The sequence below is a fragment of the Eublepharis macularius genome, chromosome 3, assembly GCF_028583425.1.
Source record: "Eublepharis macularius isolate TG4126 chromosome 3, MPM_Emac_v1.0, whole genome shotgun sequence".
Lineage (NCBI taxonomy): Eukaryota > Metazoa > Chordata > Lepidosauria > Squamata > Eublepharidae > Eublepharis > Eublepharis macularius.
In genome coordinates this window covers 98,058,923-98,080,722 of record NC_072792.1, presented here as the reverse complement: position 1 = coordinate 98,080,722, position 21,800 = coordinate 98,058,923, and the positions used below count along the sequence as shown (strand labels likewise).

General features: G+C 41.7%; 1 protein-coding gene across 3 annotated transcripts in view; it reads left to right on the top strand.

The window, feature by feature from the left end:
• Positions 1-21,800, top strand: part of ITSN1 (intersectin 1) — a 152,995-nt gene that overhangs the window by 85,557 nt on the left and 45,638 nt on the right. For all 3 annotated transcript variants that reach the window (XM_054973365.1, XM_054973363.1, XM_054973364.1), the window contains exons 22-27: positions 3,940-4,145; positions 4,511-4,590; positions 9,195-9,361; positions 14,193-14,238; positions 16,869-16,990; positions 19,255-19,372. In XM_054973365.1, the coding sequence (XP_054829340.1) occupies positions 3,940-4,145; positions 4,511-4,590; positions 9,195-9,361; positions 14,193-14,238; positions 16,869-16,990; positions 19,255-19,372 (739 nt within the window). The remainder of the gene's footprint in view (positions 1-3,939; positions 4,146-4,510; positions 4,591-9,194; positions 9,362-14,192; positions 14,239-16,868; positions 16,991-19,254; positions 19,373-21,800) is intronic.

The window sequence follows — 21,800 nt, the reverse complement described above, 5'->3', positions numbered from 1 at the left end:
AATGCCGTTCCTCCTCTCACATTGTTGCTGGAGGAAGTTCAAAACCTGTTAGTAATACAGGTGATAGAATCAGTTCTGAACAATGGTTCCAGTGGAGTTCATTCTTGCTGTTTCATGGTGGATAAAAAGTCAGGGGGTTCCTGCCCCATCTTAGATCTGAGTTTTCTAAATAAATTCATCATTCCAAAAAAGTTCAGAATGTTATTATTAAAGGGTGTTTTACCCCTCTTAGAAAGCCATCTTTAGTTTGTTACTGTCGATTTGAAAGATGCTTACTTTCATGTACCAGTAAATCAGAGTTACAGAAAGTATCTTCGTTTTCAGTCTTGTTCCAAAAGGTTCCAATATGAAGTTCTCTGTTTCGGCCTTTCCTCTGCCGCTTGGGTCTTTACCAAAGTTATGGCAGTGATGGTCAGTCACCTTAGGGAAAAAGATTGCACTGTATTCCTCTACCTTGACAACTGGCTTATTGTGAGCCAGTTCAGAGAGTCTGTATCTCATCATACTTCCCTAGTCCTGCTAACCCTTCACCTATTGGGTCTGCGGGTCAACATGGAGAACTTCTCCCTAGTTTTGCAACAGAATGTAACATTCATGGGGTAGTGTTGGACTCCACATTAGCTCGGGTTTTTCCCATCCCAGAACAGATAAGCCGACTTCTATTTGCTCTGAACAGAGTGTGCTCATTCAGGGACCAAAGTGCAAAGCAAATTCAAAAACTGTTGGGTTTCATGGCTTCTCTGACATTGAAAGCGCCATTTGCCAGGTTCCGACTCTGGCCACTACAAAATTGTTTTGTCGGAGTGTTTCATCCTCACTACCAGAACCTGTACAAGTGGTTCTCGGTTCCGAGGGTTGTACACAGATTTCTAACCTGGTAGACCAACAAATGGAACCTAATGGTAGAGACGCTTTTTGGTTTCAACCCTGTCCATCTCTCCATTTACACAGATGCCTCCTTGTAAGGATGGGGGGCATACTCACGGGACAACCTAGTAAAGGGTCTTTGGTCTCACCATGAGTCCAAGATACACATAAACCTTCTAGAAGTCGGAGCTATATAATTTCCTCTGAAAGCTTTTATTCACATTGTCAAGGGCAAAAATGTACAGATATGCACAGACAACACAGCTGCCATGCATTGTTTAAACAAATTGGACAGGGGGGATGGCCTCCCTGGTCCTCTCCTAGGAATCTTCCCGGATTTTGGAATGGGCAGTTTACCATCATATCTCCCTATCAGCCATCCACATTTCTCGGGAAGGCAATACCTTGGCAGACGCGTTGAGTCCGTCCAGGGACCAGAATTACAAATGGCCCATCCACATGGATTTCCTAAATCCAGTGTTTCTAATCTGGGGATTTCCCACCATAGACCTCTTTGCTACTTCCCTCGACAAAAGGTGCCCCCCAGTACTGCTCTTGAGCAGGGAAAGGGAAGTCATTCGTCGGAGATGTTTTCCAGATACCTTGATCAGCCAACCTGCTTTATGCCTTCCCTCTTGTTCCTCTCATGACCTTAGCTCCCAGCAAAATGATGAGGGAGCACTCTTCGGCAATTATGTTCACTCATTATTGGCCGAGGCAAGCTTGGTTCTTCACTCTATCTAGAATGTTGCATGGCAGGACGTATCTCTTCCCCCTGTCACCAACCCCTCTGCAGGATGACATGATTCTTCACTATGACCTGGATACTCTAAAGCTGACAGCTTAGTTTGTGTTCCCCCTGGGTTAAAATTCTCTTCCCCACTCAGAGAAATCCTTTTACAGGCCAGAAAGCCTTCCACTCGGAAGTCATACTCTGGCAACTGGTAACGTTTTTCCCTTTGGGCTGTTGAACCTGGCTTGAATTCTTCTTCCTGGCCATTCATACTGGACTATCTGGTTCTGTTAAAAGACCAAGGGCTTTCTCATTCCTCTTTAAAAGTCCATCTGGCACGCATTTTGACATATAATGAAGGAATACAGGGAAAATCCCTTTTTTCCCATCCTCAGTATAAGTCCTTCCTTAAAGGATTAGCCAATATTTACCCTCCTGTGTCCAAACCCACTCCTCAATGGAGTCTATAGTTCTAACGACTCTCATGCATAAGCCTTTTGAACCTCTAGATACCTGCCCTCACAACCTTCTGACAACCAAAATGGCCTTCATGGTGGCCATAACCTCTGCTAGGAGGGTGAGTGAATTGCAAGCCCTGAGACACGATCCACCCTTCCTAAGGATGTTTGCAGACATAGTAATTGTCCATCCAAGCCTCCAGTTTCTACCCAAGGTCATCTCTGCTTTTCATCTGAATCAGGATATTGTCTTGCCTATATTTTTTCGTACTAACCAATACGGGCACCACCAGAAATGAACTGTAACAAAAAAACCCAAAAAGGTCTCCAGTGGTATAAATACCATAAATTGAATTATATTTCCTGATTTATTTTTTAATTTTCTAAGGTTATTAATTTTTATGAAGTTTCTAAGCATTAAAGTGCAAAGTGCTAATTATGTGCAATAATATTAACAGCCATTCATAAAGTTCATAAATATGCCACTAAATATTCAGAGATACAAAAATATGATATAGAACATTCAATGAGTATAAATACATCATAACATGTCCAATCACAGTCCAACTGGTGAACAGTTCATGAAATATACTGTTTCACTTCACTTTAAAGAATGTTGTTTTCCGTTGTTGCTCAATCATGAAAGGGACCTTCCCGGATCTGCTGTTTAGCAGAAGAGCACCAAGGCTGAACGTTACATTCAATATACAGCCGACGGGAAAATTGCCAGCATCGTTCTCAATTCCCGTTTCATATTTCCACTTCCTCATAGGCTTATTTTTAACTGAAATAAAAATATTTTAAGACATATAGTATCATGTGCTCTGATGTTCAGACGGCATGGTTGTTTGGAATACTTGCAACACTCTCTAATGAGCCACACTATCCAGTTGGAAATGGTCTGAGCAGTGACCTTCTGATCTTTCTTAGGTCCTCTGAAAGAAATGAACAGGTTACGGTCCTTCCAGAAGGCAGTAGTCCTGTCTAGGTAGAAACACAGGGCACATTTAATGTCCAGAGTGTGAAGGAGTCTCTCAGACTCTATAGAGAAGGCATACGAAAAAATAAACTGTAACAAAAAACCCAAAAAGGTCTCCAGTGGTATAAATACCATAAATTGAATTATATTTCCAATCCACCTCAACAGCATTTAACTTGGGCATTCCATTAGTGGACTTAACGTAAAGCGGCCACCTAGTCGACTCAGTCCACCTTTGTTAAACACTGTGCAATTCATGAGGACTTCAGAAAGGACGCAGCTGTCGGCCAAGCAGTCCTAAAGGGTCTCTTCCGATGAAGAGCAACACACCCACTTCCGGGGTAAGTTAGCTTGCTAGTCTCCCATGTGGGACTGCACAGAAGACACAATGAAAACAGGGTTGCGCTTACCGGTAACTGTTGTTCATCGAGTGTTCTTCTGTGCAGGCACGTATCCCTCCCTCCTTTCCCCACCATGTGCTTTTTTACTTTTACTACTTTACCTTCTTCACCAGCGGCTTAGTGAACTGAGGGAGAGGTCTGATCCCCACCTTTTATAGCCATGCCCACTAGAAAAGTACGTGAAAAGGTGAGGCAAGCATCTCGTGCCTTTTGGAGCTTTGGAATGTCTGTAGCTTGCCTGCACATGCGCAGTCCCCATGTGTGCCTGCACAGAAGAACACTCGATGAACAAGTTACCGGTAGGTGTAACCCTGTTTTATCAACACAGTGTGTTGCCTCACAATAAGATGGGCATACATAATTGAAAATACGTCATACAACTCAAAAGTAATACCTAACATAATATAATGGTGTTGTATCTAAATCATCTCAACTATTTCAAGCACTCTTATTTCCTCAAAGGCATTTCATAAATTACTGTTCTCTTCTGTATTGAACTAGGGTGAAAAAGTGGAGGGACTTCAAGCACAAGCCCTGTATCCTTGGAGAGCCAAGAAGGACAACCATCTTAATTTTAACAAGAATGATATAATCACAGTGTTAGAACAGCAGGATATGTGGTGGTTTGGAGAGGTTCAAGGTCAAAAGGGATGGTTTCCTAAATCATATGTGAAGCTTATTTCAGGTCCTATAAGGAAATCAACAAGGTATTTTCCTTACTTGTCTTAAACATCATAGGATCTTTACATGATAATTTGCTTTAGATGATGACTAGGTTTCTTTCTATCCTAAGCAGTTCCTTAGAAAACAACAGTAGCAGTGTCTAGTAACATATCTAGCAAGCAGTCTTGAACAGGGCTTGTGTCATGGGTGAAATCATATATATAGTCTATTTGTTGAAAGTAGATTAACTTTTTAAAATACACAATGTGGAAGTAGTACTAAACTTTATTCAACTTTTCAACGGTACCTTGCCAAAAACAAATGTTTTTTATTTGCATTACTTTGCTGTTTTCAGATCATCTGGTTCTACAGCAGTGTTAATTTATACATGTACACTTTTTTCTTTAAGTATGGATTCTAGCTCTTCAGAGAGCCCTGCTAACCTAAAGAGAGCATCACCAGTTACAAAAGCTGCTGTATCAGGAGAAGGTAAGAAGATCACTGTGACCCCCTTACATACCATAAGCCTTCATATGTAGCTCTGGGGGCTTCTTATACAGTTACAGCAGTCACAAGATTCCATTTGTCTAACCTATATTTATCAGGCAGAGAGCCCTGACCCAAATCCATATAGGGTCCCCTCTCTCCTCTTCCAGAAGCTGTACCAGACAGGCAGCCTGTTCTCTATATTTACTTCCCCTCACCCAGCTACTGCCCAGAGCTATTGGGGAAAGGGAACTTTGTGTTTACTTTCCCTAATATACCCTGGCACCATTAACTTCAACGTGGCCTGTTGGTCTGTGACTAGTATGTTTGAGGTTTATTTATGTGCTTTAATTCCCCTCAGCCAACAACTTCAAGCTAGCCAAGGTTAAAATAAAAACAAGAATAAGCTTTATTTACAACATAAAACACTGAAGTGAATGATTTTAAAACTCAAAAATATATTATGGTTAAATGGGGAATTTTTCAGTGTATCAGAATAGGTTTGTAACAGCCACAGTATCTCTGCTGCCTTCTCTCAGCAGCTCCAAAAGCCTTCTCTCTGCAGCTTCTTTCAAAGAGACTCCAGCTGTCACTGGCTCAGCATTCTACCCACTCTCATTGGCTGTGTTCTCAGGAGAGGCAGAGCTGGAACCAGTACTGTCCTTCACATTGCCTTGACAGCTCTGAGAGTACATTAAAACATTTATTATTACATTGTCTGATATGACATTTTTTGATACTGATAGCGATATTAATCGTCCCTTTATTTTTCAGGAGTATAAAGAGCTACAGTTTTATGTAAGAAATGCAAGGTCATGTTAAGCATTTTGGCTGTCTATAGTGGGGAAGAGAAATGTCCAATTTTTTAGAAAAAAATACCAGATATTATATTTAACTCTAAAATTAAATGAACAAAAATCCGGTAGCACCTGGACTCTTGCTCTTTTCTGCTGCTACAGACAGATTAATACAGCTACCCATCTTGATCTAAAATTAAATGTATGGAGTTAAATGGGTTTGAAGAATAAGACACACTAAATGCATAAATTGATGAAAAATGTTAACTAGGCTTGTTTAAAAGTACAAGAATTTTTAGTTAAATCACCTTTCTTTTAACCAATTAAAATTTAAATATACTTGCATGTGTCTAAAATATCAACATAAGTGCTATTTTGAGAGGTGATTTAAAATTCCAAAACAAATGCATCAATTCATTAGGTTGAATTCCAAAGTACCACAAGTAGAGTTCCACTTAAGAAGCCAATCTCCCACTGTCTCCTGTGCACCTGCCTCCCATGTCACCAGAAAAAAAAATTATTCCTAAAGGTCATGGAACCCTCAGAAACTGCATGGAGGAAAAACTGTAACTTGCATGTGAAGTCTACAGACATTCTGGATGTTTTACTTGCATGAGTAGAAGTGTCTTTCACATGCAATTTTGGATCCAACCTATTGTTGAAAGGAAAGATAATATTAAATATTTCTACTACATAGTATACTATGTAGTAAATAACATCAAAAACTCTTAATATCACTGGCAGAAATTTGCTGTTGTCAGTTAAATTTGGCTGCCTGATTAATTAGCTAATACTTTGATTTATAGTGCAATCATAAGCAGGGTCTTATTTAAGTCAATTAGGTTTAGTCTCAGGAAGCTGTCCTTAGGATTGCACTGGTGGTGGTGGAGAGTACCCTCAAGTCAGAGTTGTCTTATGGCAACCCTTGGTGGGGTTTTCATGGCAAGAAACTAACAGAGGTGGTTTGCCATTGCCTGCCTCTGCAATCCGGTCTTCGTTGGAGGTCTCCCATCCAATCACTCACCAAGACTTGACTAAACCTAATTAGCTTCTGAGTCTGATGAGATCAGCCTCACCTGGGTCATCCAGGTCAGGGCTAGGATTGCACTGTTAGTTGTTAAAATGTATCTCAATTAAACATACTGGTCAATGCTTTACAATTTATGAGTGTAAAACTTATTTACAAAACAATAACCTATATAGATTTTTGTCCTTTTGATAATTCAAGGAGGGAAAACTTATCTGCCGTAGTATATTTTTCTACCATTTGAACATTACAAGAAATTAAATCCTCTTTGAAGAACTTGGTATTCAGAGTGTGTTCCACTGAAGCCGTGCTCCCTCTTAAGTAGAGGTGGGCACAAACTTCAACACAAACCAAAACAAACGCACGAACCAGAAAACGCGGTTCGTGGGGCCATGTTTTCCACGAACCCCATGACTTTTGGGCCCAGTTCATCACTTTTGTGAGCGGTTAATGACCCCAGACAGGCTGGCACTGCTGAGGGGTGTGTGAAACTGACATCCCCGTTCTCCTGCTGCCTGCGAGCGGCAGGAGGAGCTGTCAGTTTCACACACCTCACACTGGGTTCAGACAAAGGGCTGAAGCCAGTGCGGGGTCTGTGAAACTGACAGCCCCGTTCTCCTGCTGCCAGCGAATGGCAGTGAGTGAAGCTGACAGCTCCTGTTCTCCTGCTGCCCTGAGTGGCAGGAGAACAGGGGCTGTCAGTTTGACAGACCCCATGCCAGGTTCAGCCCACGGACTGAACCTGGTACAGGGTCTGTCAAACTGACAGCTGGGTGGCAGTAGTAACCCTGAGTGGCAGGAACGTAGTAACCCTGTCAAACTGACAGCTGGACGGCAGTAGTAACCCTGGCTGGCAGGAGAACGAGAGCTGTCAGTCTGACAGACCCCGCGCCAGGTTCAGCTGATGGGCTGAAGCCAGTGCGGAGTGAGTGAAGCTGACAGCCCCGTTCTCCTGCCACTCAGGGGATGGGAGAACAGGGCTGTCAGCTTCACTCACCCCGCACCGGCTTCAGCCCATCGGCTGAACTCAGCATGGGGTGAGTGAAACTGACAGCCCTGTTCTCATGCCGCCCAAGCAGGAGGAGAACGAGAGCAGTCAGTTTGACAGCTACCCTGAAGGACTACTGGCAGCTAGGAACAAGCTGAGAAAAGTGGCTGGCCCAGGAGCCAAAACTTCCCAGAGTTCCAGCAGAGTGAATTCCTTACCCCATCCTTTCAGTCCTTTTCCCCAAAATTGGCTGTCGAGGTGAAACTGAAAAGGAACGTTTGGAGGATTTGAATCAAGGTCTTTTCCTCTGCGATTCCCATCTTTTTAGGCTGAGCAGGCCCCTTTTGCATCCTGAAATACACATAGGCTATAGCTCTAAGAACAAGTAGCAAGCTGCATTAAATAAATGGGACTTACTACTGCTTGGGGGACAGGAGAACAGGGCTGAACGCAGCACGGGGTGAGTGAAACTGACAGCCCTGTTCTCATGCCACCTGAGTGGGAGGAGAACGAGAGCTGTCAGTTTGACAAACCCTGCGCTGAACCCACACCGAACCCTGAGTGACAGGAGAATGGGACTGTCAGCTTCACTCACCCTGCACCGGCTTCAGCCCATCAGCTGAACCCAGTGCAGGGTGAGTGAAACTGACAGCCCCGTTCTCCTGTCCCCCAAGTGGCAGGAGAATGGGGCTGTCAGCTTCACTCACCCTGCACCGGCTTCAGCCCGTAGGCTGAACCCGGCACAGGGTCTGTCAAACTGAAAGCTCCCATTCTCCTGCCGCCCAGGAGAATGGGAGCTGTCAGCTTCACTCACCCCGCGCCAGCCTCAGCCCATGGGCTGAACCCGGCATGGGGTCTGGGGTCTGAAGCTGGTGCGGGGTGAGTGAAGCTAACAGTCCCGTTCTCCTGTCCCCCGAGTGGCAGGAGAATGGGGCTGTCAACTTCACTCACCCCGCATCGGCTTCAGCCCATCAGCTGAACCCAGCGCGGGGTGAGTGAAACTGACAGCACTGTTCTCCTGCTGCCCGAGCGGGAGAAGAATGAGAGCTGTTAGTTTGACACACCCCATGCCAGATTCAGCCGATTGAGCTGAAGCCGAGGTGAGTGATTCTAACAGCCCCATTCTTATGCTACTTGGGGGACAGGAGAACAGGGCTGTCAGTTTCACTCACCCCATGCTGGGTTCAGCCAATGGGCTGAAGCCAGTGCGGGGTGAGTGAAGCTGATCGCCCTGTTCTTCTGCCATTCAGGGGACGGAGAACAGGGCTGTCAGTGTCACTCACTTCGCAATGGGTTCAGCTGATGGGCTGAAGCTGATGCGGGGTGTGTCATGCTGACAGACCCGTTCTCCTGCCACTCGGGGGACAGGAGAACCGGGCTGTCAGTTTCACATGCCCCGCGCCGGATTCACCTGATCAGATGAAGCCTGCACGGAGTATTTTGAAACTGACAGACTTCTCCTGCCTCTTCAGAGCGACAGGAGAAGAGGGCTGTCAGTTTAAAATACCCCACACTGGCTTCAGAAGCCGGTGCCAGTCATTTGAATTCCACAAACTACAAATCACAAACTGATTCATGAACTGGTAAAAGTTCATGGAAGTTTGTGGTTTGTGGTTCGTGGAACAGTGACAAACCACAAATCAGGTGGTTAAGGTGTTTTTCAGTTCGTGCCCATGTTTACTCTTAAGTAATGCCTTTAAGGAGAAGAAAAATACTGTTGTTCATAAAACATTTATTTGTAAAATAAATATAATTGATAATTCACAGTCATTTCTGTATCTTTTTACATTTTTAGAATATATTGCCATGTATACTTATGAGAGCTCAGAACAAGGAGACTTAACATTTCAACAAGGGGATTTAATTCTGGTGACCAAGAAGGATGGAGATTGGTGGACCGGAACACTGGGTGAAAAAACAGGAGTATTTCCCTCGAACTATGTCAGACTGAAAGATTCTGAGGTAAAGACAGTGTGTGTGTATGTGTGCACGGACACACCACATACAAACATACAATCTTCTTCCCATCTTTTATTGTATATGATTACAAATTGGCAAATTGAATAGCTGGTGTAGGTGGGGAGAAGTACACACACTAACACACATGAAACTGCCTTATCAGACCATCAGTCCATCAAATTTAGTATTGTCTACTCAGACTGGCAGCAGCTCTCCAAGGTCTCAGCCAGAGGCTTTTCACATCATCTGCTACCTGACCTTTTAACTGGAGATGTTGAGGATTGAATTTGAGTCCTTCTGTACACAAGCAGTTGCTCTTCGACTGAGCCACTGCTCAGTTGAACTGAAGAATGCCAAAACCAATCCTGATTATATATATATCTGTCATAAGAGTGAATATATCCATAGAGGGTTGCATCTGACTGAATTCTGAGAAAATTTGTTAAATTCCACAGTCATTAGTTGTATTATTACATTCATTCATGAAAAATACTAAAATATTAATGCTCTTTTCACTGCAGGAGGAAATAAGTAGACAGACATCAGCTGTGTTCAACTACACTGCCTGTTCTTGATGCCAGTTCAAGGTAGCCCTGATAAGCTCCATGCTTTGCAAAGAGCTTCTTGGGAGCGTGCAGGATGCCTTCTGTTTTCACTAATGTCAAAAGATCAGGAGCATTGTTGGGTACATGAAATTGCTACAGCTTGTCTCATCCATAAGCCAGATTGGATAGTCTTTCTGTTGTGAGCAACATTCAGGTATCAAGAAGTTCTTTGTGGTCACAACATATAATGGGATTTGTTCCCAACATTTGCTTTCCCCAGGGAAATAAAGTAGTATCAGGAATTATCGTAACTTCTTGTCTTATCAGCCAGAGAAAACAGGAGCCAAGATCAGAGGGCTGTAGTAGTTGGAAAAAAGTCTTGTCAATTGTACGATTTCCATGTTACTAAGGAATTCTCAACATGGGACATATGTGATGGAACTCTTAAGACACTCTTCCTGCAGAATTAGTGCAGAAAGTAATACTTAATCAGTATTTGTTTTTGGATTGCAATGCACATTTCCTACATTGAACTAGGTATTGTAAGTTGTATAGTATGTTACAACTGTTCAATCTTGGTATTTGTTTTGATAAAAATATGTGGCTGGCAACTGTCTATAATACTATAAAACCTTCAACATTGTGAATTGATTTGCTTCCCAATGAGATGAAACCTGTTCACAGGACTATTTTACTTTGTTAAAAACACACTCTTTCACTAGCTGTGTGACTGTTTCAGTATATCACACTACTGCTGAAAACAGGAAATAAAATATATTGCTAAATGCAATCTGTCCTGTTCTCTGATAATTCAAATGTAAACATTGCTTACTGAAGGTTAGATTCAGTGATCTGTAGGTGCAGGGAGCATTGATCTTTCCCATGTGTCCTTCCCCTCAAGCAGTGTTTTTTTCAACCCAGAGAGAATTGATTGCCAGACCTGCATAAATTAATACTCATGCAGGGTGTGGCACTATGCTGAAGAAGTGGAATGGGGTGAAATGGCTTTCTCCTCCATCTTTCACCTGCAAAGCTCTACTAACAGAAGACACAATAAGGACAATTCCAGCCTCTTTTCTCTGCTCACTGCAGCTCCCTCACTCACAAAAGCACCATAACACAGATAGTCATCTTTCCTGGGGTCAGAAAGGACAGCTTGGGAAAGAGAACATGGGAAATAACCATGACCATCAATGTCTTCTGCTGACACATCACTACACAGTTTGGTGTAGTGCTTAAGAGTGGCAGGATTCTAATCTGGAAATCCAGGTTTGATTTCCCAGTCCTCTGCTTGAAACCAGCTGGGTGATCTTGGGTCAGTCACAACTTCTTGGAGCTCTCTCAGCCCTTTCCTTCTTACAGGGTGATTGTTGTGAGGATAATAATTACACACTTTGTAAATCGCTCTGAGTGGGTGTTAAGTTGTCCTGAAGGGCGGCATATAAATCAAATGTTGTTGTTGTTGTTATAAGATACATTCATACCATTGAAGAATCTGCCCAGAATACTTTTAAATGGTAGAAAAATGAAAAGGAAGCTGTAGATTTCAATAATACTGCAACGTAGCAGTAATATTTTTGGATTTCAGAAATGTTGACTCGATGTACACTGATTTCACACTATTACAGAATCTGTACGTGGAAGGGACAGCTTTGAAAGGATTAGGATTTTACCTGACAGAGTGCAACTGTCCTTCCCTTGTGTAAAATTGCTTTGTGCATACATATTGGATGTCTTGTCTACATTGATTGCTATAGATATGATTTATATAGATGTCATTGTTGAAAGCTGAAGTGCAAAGAATCAAGTCTTAATGACATTTTTGTATACCTAAATATCTGAGTGTACCTGAAGAATAACAGTACAGCAAAAAAGAAAAAAATAAAGTAGATGCTAGGTTATTTGAAGGTCTCTAGGATATTGCTGTTTCTGGTCTTTAGGATGGTCTGAAGTTATTATAGAGTTCAAGTGGTTTATGTTGATCTGAAAGGGAATGCATCTAGAATACCAGTTCCAGGAGGCAACGTCAGGAGAAGGCTGTATCCTGTTTGCCCTATGCCCTATTTGTCAGTTCCCAAGGACAACTATTTGCCTACTGTGTGAAACAGGATGCTGGACTAGAAGGACCACTAGTCTGATTCAGCCAGAGTTCTTCTAACTGTAATGCCAGTGATGCTTGAGCCATTGATTTCATGCATATGTGACGTTACAGAATATGTAGTGTTGATTGATATACAGGCACTAAAAACCAAGTATCATCTCTGACCATGGCTCTGTGCATTCTACAATTCTGTGGGAACATATTAAAAAGCTGCCATGATATGCTTGCAAGTATGTGGGCTATGGCTGTTAGAATAAATAAGAATAGGGCCAGCAGTGGTTGGGGTTTGGTTGTTCTGTAGACATGGGCACGAAATGGAAAAAAACCAAAATGAGAGTTTTGTGTTTCATCGCGATCCACATATTGCGAATTATGAAATTTCACAAAATTGACATGTTTGCCAAAACGATTCATTAGTTTCATGATCCATCAGAACCTGGGGCATTTCAACGCCCCCTTTCATACCCAGAGATACCAAACTTTCAGGGAGACTTCAGCATGCTCTCCTCCACCCACCATCCCAGTTTGCAATACATTGATTGGGAGGGTCAACAGGAAGGGTGGGAAAGGAAGTGCTGCAAGAGGCCTCAGAATCAAGCTAGGACCCAGAGCCAGGCAAAGGCCTGAGAAAGGGGGGTGGTGGAGGAAAAAGGCACCCTTACCCAAAAGACCTTCCCAGCAAGCTCCCAAATCCACTCTCTCTTCCCAAAAAGCTCCCAAATGCTTCCCAAAAGATCTCTATTCTCTGTTTCCAAAAGTTCCCAATCCCACTCCCTCACTCCCAAATTCCAGCAATAACAGATCCCCCCTCCTCTGTACTGAAACTGAAAGCACGAGGCAGAGCTGTGTCTTAAATAAGAAATGCTCACATAGAGCAGAACAGGAGCTCTCTTGTTGGCAGACAGACCTGCCCATTAGGGTTTGGAGGGAAGAGATTGGTGTCCCCATGGCTACAGAAGGCCCATCTCCTCAGTAGCCATCCCCTGCTCCTTGCTGTATAGGGGAAAATGGGAGCTCTCTCCAGTTGGCAGAGAGAGCTGCCTATCAGGGTTTTGAGGGCTAAGATGGGGCAGTGAAAGATCTGCAGACTTTCCTGCCCTCCGTTGCCTAGGGAATCAATAGATTGGCGCCGGCTTGTCTGGTGTTACGAATCAATCACGAAACACACGAAACGGCCCAAAAGATCGTGGATTTCGTGAAACGTCGGCCGCCCCATGAAATGTGTTTCTCAAAGCACGAGAGGGACAGTTTTGTCACGATATTTGTTTTGTATTTCAATTTGTGTCCATGTCTAGTGTTCTGCATAGCTCCTTTCCTTCTTATCATGGCAAGAAAAATCAAAATAAATTATGCTGAACATTAAGAAGTGTAAAACAAATTATACAGAGTTTGATATATGTAGGATTCAGGCGTTCTTGGTGCAGACTGCAGTTGGGTACACACTTTTTTGAACTCAATCCTACCAATGACAACAAAGTTGTAATCTAAGATGAGATCAGTTGAAGTGTTTTCCGAGATAAGAAGTTTAATGCAACTGGCTGTCTTCCACAGCAAAACATTCAGATTGGAGCGAGAGTTATGGTATGTTCTGGTGAATTTTTGCCATGTCACATGTTACTCTGGAAACCATCTTCTGTTTCTAAAGCAGCTTGCCTTATATCACTAGGGGAGGAGGGGGGAGTTTTGTTAAGAAAAGCAAGCTCAAAGACTAGGGGTTCTTTTGGAGGGAAGAGAAGAAACTGGTTAAATGGTACAGCATCTGCTTCACATGCAGAAGCCCCATACTTATTCCTCTATATTTCTGGTTAAAAAGGGTCAGGAAGTAGGTGTTGTGAGACCATGGAGAGCTGTTGCCAGTTAAGGAACACAGCACCCATCTTGGATTGGATCCCGCATGATCTCTGCTGATGGAAGAGATTTCTGTCAGCAGTGTGGGACTTCCTTACCCCATTGCAGGCCCAAATTCCAGGGAGCTCCTAGGAACAGCAGGGGTGGTGTGAATTTGAGGTCTGTCCTGGGAGGGATGAATTGGTGAAAAGTATTCCTTCATCTATGGCAATTTACACTGACCCCCAACCCCAGTGGTCTGACTAAGTCCATATAAGGCAGCTTCATGTGTATGGCCTTTTTGATCTTGCTCTCAAAAGTAGCTTTATGAAAATGAGTAATTTCTCCTTGTTACTTAAAGGTGTCTGGAACTGTTGGAAAGACAGGAAGCCTAGGCAAGAAACCTGGTGAGTTGTGCTCTGAGGGAGACTAAAATAATACCTGTAAAATGTGTATCATCTTGTTTCCATTCTAACTACTTACACAGCTAGTTTGTCTCCTATAACTTTAAAATATCCTACATATTTTTATGTCAGTAGCAAGTGTTGAGATATTTTTTATTATTTCACTTCCAGCTAATAACAAGCATATCCAATTTGAAACCTTAGTATTCCAGACATAAGTTTTGAGAACTGGCTTTACATTTAGTTCAGTGCTGAGATATGAGTTCCTGTTACAGCTAATCTTCAGATGACCAGCTAAGAGGAATTATTTATTCAAATAGTGTGGCAGAACATTTTGACCATGTTGTGCTTCTCAATTTCAAGTAAAGCTTTTAAGTGACAGCATAAGACAGCTGTCTTCAGAACTCTTGGAAGGAATGCACTCCAGAATGCAAAAATGCCAGTTTAATTGGAGAGTGATTCTCTTTCTAAATACTAATTAAATTACTTTTGGCGGCATATGTTTCATCTTAAATTCTTCCCTTGAAGTATATTCAGTTTTTATTGCAGCCATTTATTTTTATGAACATTTTCTTTAGATTTACTTCTAACATTGCTTCTGTGTTGTTTGAAAAAGACTTGAAATTACATTTATATATTACACTTACATTAAGAATCTTATTTGAACACATTAATTGACAAGGAAAGGAAATACAATTTTATAATCTCTTCCTAGATGTTTGCAAGACAAAGATTAGAGGAGCTAAATAATAAGTGGACATGAGGAATGTAATTCTTATTGGTTTGCACAGTTGAATCCAGAGAACTGTGCATGGATCACTTTTCACAAAGTTTGTCTTTACCACCTTTCCTTCCTCTGTGCACCCCTAAACACTGCCCATGAGAGTCTGTGATCTCTCAAGAATGGATGGAAATTACCTATTTTGCCTCCCTCCTGAATAAGCAGTTACACAAGCAGGGCAGGAGATTGTTCAAGTGAGGGATAATTTCTGCTGATCCTGCATCTCATGACATTCCAAGAGTTCTCTAACCCTCAAAAGCAGCTGGGATGGGGTGGGTCGTTCAGGGGGCTGGGGAAAAGGAGGTGGCAGCAGAGATCTGCTCAGCTCTTTCAATCTAATAGTTACTTGGACCTAAACCTTCCTTGAGCCTTCTATATTCTTTTTTAAATTTACAAACCTTTTGCAACAGGATAATTTAAAAAGTATGTGGAACTAAAGACTCAGTAAAATTGTGTACTTGAAAATATAGGACAAAATGCAACTGATTATGTCTAGAATATGTATCATATGTGTCATAGATTTTGGAAGTACAGTTTTGGAATTCTTTACAGTCTTATGATAACACCTCAGAAATCATGATTGATCTCAGTCACTGAATGCTTAGCATTAAGCTTCAGTCCCATAGTGTCTTGCTGTCAGAGTAGTTATTTTGCTCTGTTTGCAACTACTTTTTTTTGTTAATGTTATGGTTAGTATTATACTTGTGTCCAGTATTGGAAAGTTCCAGCTTCAGGGGTACTCTGCTAGATATTTTATTCACTTAGCACCATGGTAATTGCCTTTTTGTGCCCAGGGCTAGTCTCCTGAAGTTACTAGCTGGTCGTTGACTACACATGCTAGCCACTGTCTGGGAATTGCTATTCATTTCAGCAAAACAGTTCCTGTTTCTTCAAGGATCTAATAACCTTAATGTGACATTTACCACTCCTCCCTAATTAATTGCAGACCTTGTTTATAACTGTGGTGATCCTTTGGTCTCTGGTGTTTTCCCTCTAAATGTGATCTAAACAAATATATGCTATAGTGAAAACATTCATATGTATTTTAACTTGTAGGTTTAGACTAGCGATGTGTGCTTCAGGTTTCTGATTCGGCTAAAATACCCGAATTGGACCAGATCTGTAGAGATTAGGGATTTCCTGCTGGCCCTGATTTAGAAATCCCGATTCAAAGCTTTCCGAAGCATTCGTAATGCTTCGGAAAGCTTTGGGGCTGAGTTTAAAGGGCCCCTTTCCTGCCGCTTGCAAGCGGCAGGACCCTTCAAACATCCCCCCAGCCCCAGCCCCCCCCCCACTTACCTTGGCCCTGCCGCGTGGTGGAGGTGGCAGCGGTGGCTCTGGCCCTCCCTGCCACCTTCAGGGTCGCAGGGCAGCGGAGGAGGCAGAGAAAGCCCTTCCTGCCCCTCAAATGGCTGCAGCGGGAAGGGCCAGAGACGGTGGCTCCAGCCTTCCCTGCCACCCGGCAGGCCCAGAGGAGGCGGTTAGGTGGCAGAGGAGCTGGCTCTAGGCCGTCCTGGTCTTGTGCGGGCCACAGCAGCGGCAGAGGAGCCAGCTCCCGGCCATCTCACCCTCGCGCATGCTGCCGCCCAGCTGATCACCCTCCTCCTCTCCCTGCCAGCCAGGTAAGTGGGTGGGGGGGTGGAGGGGTTGGCCCGGGGGGGTGCTCCAAATCTTTACGGAGCATACCAAAGCGAGTAAATACCAGAATTCTGGTATTTCTGAATTTTTTCGGGGTGCACACCCCTAGTTTAGACTATCTCAGTCTTGGTGCAATTGGTGGCACAGTAAATGTGTGTTAAAATTAGGAGATACTACTTTTTTAAAGTAATGAAATTTTTTTTTTCATTAACAGAAATTGCTCAGGTTATTGCCTCATACACTGCAACAGGTCCAGAACAGCTTACACTTGCTCCTGGTCAGCTAATTCTTATCAGAAAGAAAAATCCTGGTGGATGGTGGGAAGGAGAGCTTCAAGTTAGTCACTTCCTTATTTTTTTCTCATTTATATACAAGGAGAAAGTTGGCAGTTGGAATACAAAATAAGGCTAATAATTTTAATTAAACATATGAAGTAAAGGTGTTTATGCCCTAATTATACATTCCAGAATTTTTAAAGCCACGAGAGAAATACATCTTGTTTCAGAGGAGTGTGTATATATTTTTCCTTCTGTTTAGAAAAAAACAGATTTATGATTTGTACTATTTTAAGTTTAATTAAAAAATTGAATATTACAAAATACCTGATTTTCTACAAGAATAATTGTGATTTTATGCAATACCACACAGTGTGTATGCTGCAAACTGTTGCATCTTACGTTAACTGAGTACGTGTATCTTAGTATTTGTCATCTCAGAGGATGGAGAAAAAAAGTTCAGAACACAAATTTATAGTAAACAAAAGGAATTGTATCATTTTGATGGAACCTATCCCATACAGTCACAATAGGGCAAGCAGAATATTTAGATATCTGGTTAAACTTTACAGCATTCAACTTTTCAATGGTGTATTGTCATCATGTACTATAGCATGCTGTAAATAACTATCACATTTAAACAATGACAATAGATTGAAATTATGTACAAACATCATTTTCTAATGCTTTAGAAAATAGTGTACATTTTGATAGAGTAAAACCTCATCTTAAGAAGTATTTCTCTAATTTTAAAAGGGAAAATGAGGAGTGGTGGGTTTTTTTGCTGGAAAAATTTGGGGGAAGTTTTGTGGGGGGACCCATTTTCTGATTTTGGGGGGCGCTCACATATTTAGCCTTAATTTATTGGTATTTCAAATCATGCCAGACACACTTTCTTTCCACTGCCAACAAATTTATTTTCTTGGGCCAATATTTCAGGCGTTTGATAAAAACAGTGTAACTCAGTGCTTTGAAGTTGTTAACCTGTTTGGCTAGTATTTGAAATAGGGTAGCATAGCAGCCCACTCAGTTATGTTGTGTCACAGAATATGGGCAGAAAGTAAGGAAAGTGCAGGAAACTCATGCTTTCAGAGAGGTTTCCTGTCATTGTGCTGTTAGAATATGAAGAAAAACCTGCATGCGTATAGCCTCATATTGTACCAGCATTTAATCGGATTTTGCTTTTGTGCATTTAAAAGCTAGAGAAATCAGAAATATCTATAAAAATGCTGCAGATAATCCTGCCTAAAATAAACAATACCTGCAAAGGTGGTGTAGGTTTAAGAATTAAATGTGTAGTAGAGATGGGCATGAAACGAACCACGGAACAAAATTCCGTACGGAATGGCTGGTTCATTTGCACTGAAACACACGTTCCATGGGATTGCATTTTTACAGAACAAATTTTTCCAGCCGTTCCGTGGCCGATTCAGAGTTTCACAGACCCCACCTCAGTTCTAGCCCATCGGCTGAACCCAGCGCGGGGTCTGTGAAACTGACAGCCTCTTTTCCTGCTGCCCAGGCTGTCAGTTTCACAGACCCTGCACTGGAACCGGTGCGGGGTCTGTGAAACTGACAGCCCGGGCAGCAGGAGACAGGGGCTGTCAGTTTCACAGACCGGTCAGCTTCAGCAGCAGGTGCGGGGCAGTTGAAATGCTATGAACCACGAACCAATTCCTGAAGTGGGAAAAGGTTGGAAGTTCGTGGTTCGTGGAATGCTATGAACCACTAATCATGTGGTTGGGTTTTTTTTGGTTCGTCCCCATGTCTAATGTGTAGTCAACTGTAGATGCAGGCTAAAAACAGGACTTTTTGGTCTTTGTAATTTGTGATGAGAGTTAAAGACTGCAGGTACTTTGTATAGTTATTCCATGATGTACCAGGGCTTCCAGACACATAGTTTTCTTGATCCATTTTGCAATGCAAGGAAATTGTGCAAATAAATTGAATTCATGGGACTTAAATTATGTGCTATACACCAATAGATACAATTATATTTACAGAAATAAACAATGAAAAAGTGCTGTTTTTTGGAGAAACAAATTTTGAAATACGGTACCGAAGGATATTCTTATACAAGCATAGTTTCTGGACAAGCTGAGAATACTTCATTATCAGTGCCATCCTAAACAGAGTTAAGCCCTTTGAAGCCCACTGACTTTAGTAGCCTTAGAATGGTGTAGTTATTCTTAGGATGGCATAGTATGTCTGTTAAGTGTGTATAATTTTTTACAGTTTAATATGCCATTTAACTTGGTGTGCTTCTAGTTGCCTGCCTAGAATAATGTTCACGGACAGAATTTTAAAGTAGTATTTTCTCATTAGGCTCGTGGGAAAAAAAGGCAGATAGGTTGGTTTCCTGCTAACTATGTGAAACTGTTGAGCCCTGGCACTAGTAAAACAACACCAACTGAGCCACCTAAATCAACAGCATTACCTTCAGGTGAGTAAAACCACAGTATTTAATCATATATTTCTGCCTATGACTTAGATAAAATTTTAAAGTCTCATCCTTGAAGCTAGCCTTTTACATTAGTTAATCTACTTCATCAGACTATGTCAGAAACCACTGTTTCTTGCAGAAGGTTCTAGGGCATCTTCCAGAGAGCACAGGTAAGTTCACCTGGGGCACTAACTAGGCTTTGTATCAACCCAAGAGACTAGAGAGTGGACCTTACAATACACTCCACGTTTGAATAAGATTGATAGCAGGGAACAAGTTGCCTTTCAGGAAGCTTGTTCACCGTTATTGATGTTCTCTGTGAATAACCCATGATAAACTTCTATGGGAAAGAACTCAGATTATGGAGATGAAGTAGTGACTTGTGCTCACAGGGGTTTCGAACATGTTAGTTTCTTAATGCACATGCAATTTTTTTCTTTCAATCACATGATTATTTTTCTTTTTTTAACTATCTTTGCAAAGAGGTATAGTCCAGTGATTTAGCATCACATTTTTATTCTATATTTTATCAAATAAGTTTTGGCAGCTAAATGCAATATCCATTCAAAAAGAGTCCATACAGAAAACAATATACTTTATTACTAGTATGTATTTAGCCATTCCAGCTTGAAGGATGAAACAGGTTTGTCAATCTGTGCTTAATATTGTCCACTAAGAACATGGATTAGCACAATCGGTCAAAAAATTTTCAGCAGGATTAACTACAGTGATAGGTTCAAGATGGCTCCTCAGAGAGAAATGATAGTTTGTGCCAAATGTTACTGGAATTTTGCTTAGGATGGCCACTTAACATTTGAGTTGATACCCTGCTGAAGAGTTTTCATAATGCATTGTGGATTCATAATCACAACTGCATCTTCAAGATGGGTTTATAGAGCGGCATTCCCTTTGAGTATCAGGCTATATGAGCAGAGACATTTCAGTGGCTGTACGTGGATATATAGCCTATTCTTGACAGCATTCTAGAATGCATATATCCTAGTACACAATTTGTATTTTAATCCCCTTCAAGTAACATAGTGCGGTGGTGGTGGTGAAAAGTGTGGCAATACCCGGTGAGGTTTTCAAGGCAAGAGACTAACAGAGGTAGTTTGCCCTTGCTTGCCTCTGCAACCCTGGTCTTCATTGGGATTCTCCCACTCAAGGCCCACCCTGCTTAGCTTCTGACATCTGATGAGATTGGGCTTGCTTGGGCTATCTAGGTCAGGGCACACAGAGGATTAGTCCGGCCTTAATTATTTCCCCTGGAATTAATATGTTGGACAGTTTTCTCTTTTCATTGTGTTTTATTGTTGCCTGTTTTCAGTGCTCTTGTTTAGAGGTGTAATATGTTTGTTTACATTAATGCTTATGTAGTGTTTACATATAGTACCTCATTATTGTATGGTTTAAATCACCAAATTCCCTCCTCTTTTCCAAGACCAGAAAACCCATCGTTAAATGCTACCATTATTGGTAGCATTCAAGAATGGCAGCTTTAACTATGCCATTATTGGTGGCATTCAAGAAGATAATAATGAGCATGGTTAAATGGGTAGAACAGACAGTTGCCTTGCTAGCTTGTTTATTAGTTTGACATGCATCCTGTGGTGAGAGAGGGATGTAAATTTGTGATACAATAAGGACTCTCCCAAATTCAGATAAGACTCAGGTTACTTATTTGCTTGGCACTGCTCATTTCTTCCTTCAGGCTAGCAGAAAGAGCAGTTGGGTTAGTTTTTCTTCGAAATCCCTATAAAAGGATGTGTATTAAAAGTACATGGCCAGTAAAAATACTTGGAGGTCTTTCTTCTCTTTGCTATTGGAACACAATATATATACTAGCCAGTAAATAAAGTCCTGATTTTTTTTATTATAATAAATTTATTACACATTAACTTAAAACATAACTGTATAAAACCCAAAATATAACAATTCCTAAGGAGTTCCATACATCTAGAAATTTAATAGTTCTTGACAATGAATGTTAGAAGAAACAATTTCTTTTTCCTGCAAAAATTGCACAATAGGAAACCATATTGCTTGGAAATTTTTTCGATAGGCTTCCAAATTCTGAATGCCTGTAGAGCAATCCACTTTACCCAATATAAAATGGTTCCAGATGGAATCATACCAATTTTGTAGTGAGGGCCCTTTCTTATTTCTCCATTTCTTGGCATTCTCTATCCTAGCAATTGCTAACAAAGTTGTTATTGTAACCAGTTTGTTTTTATCTACTTGTTTAAAGTCCTGATTTAGTTCTCTGTCATGACTAGACATGGGCACGAGCGGAAAAAAACAAATGAACAAGCTGTTCATTGTTTGTTGCCATCCACGAACAACGAACATGACCCTGTTCACAAACATGTTTGTTGTTCGTGGCCCCTTAAAGATCCCTTTAAACTATCAGCTGGCAGGTGGCAGGGGG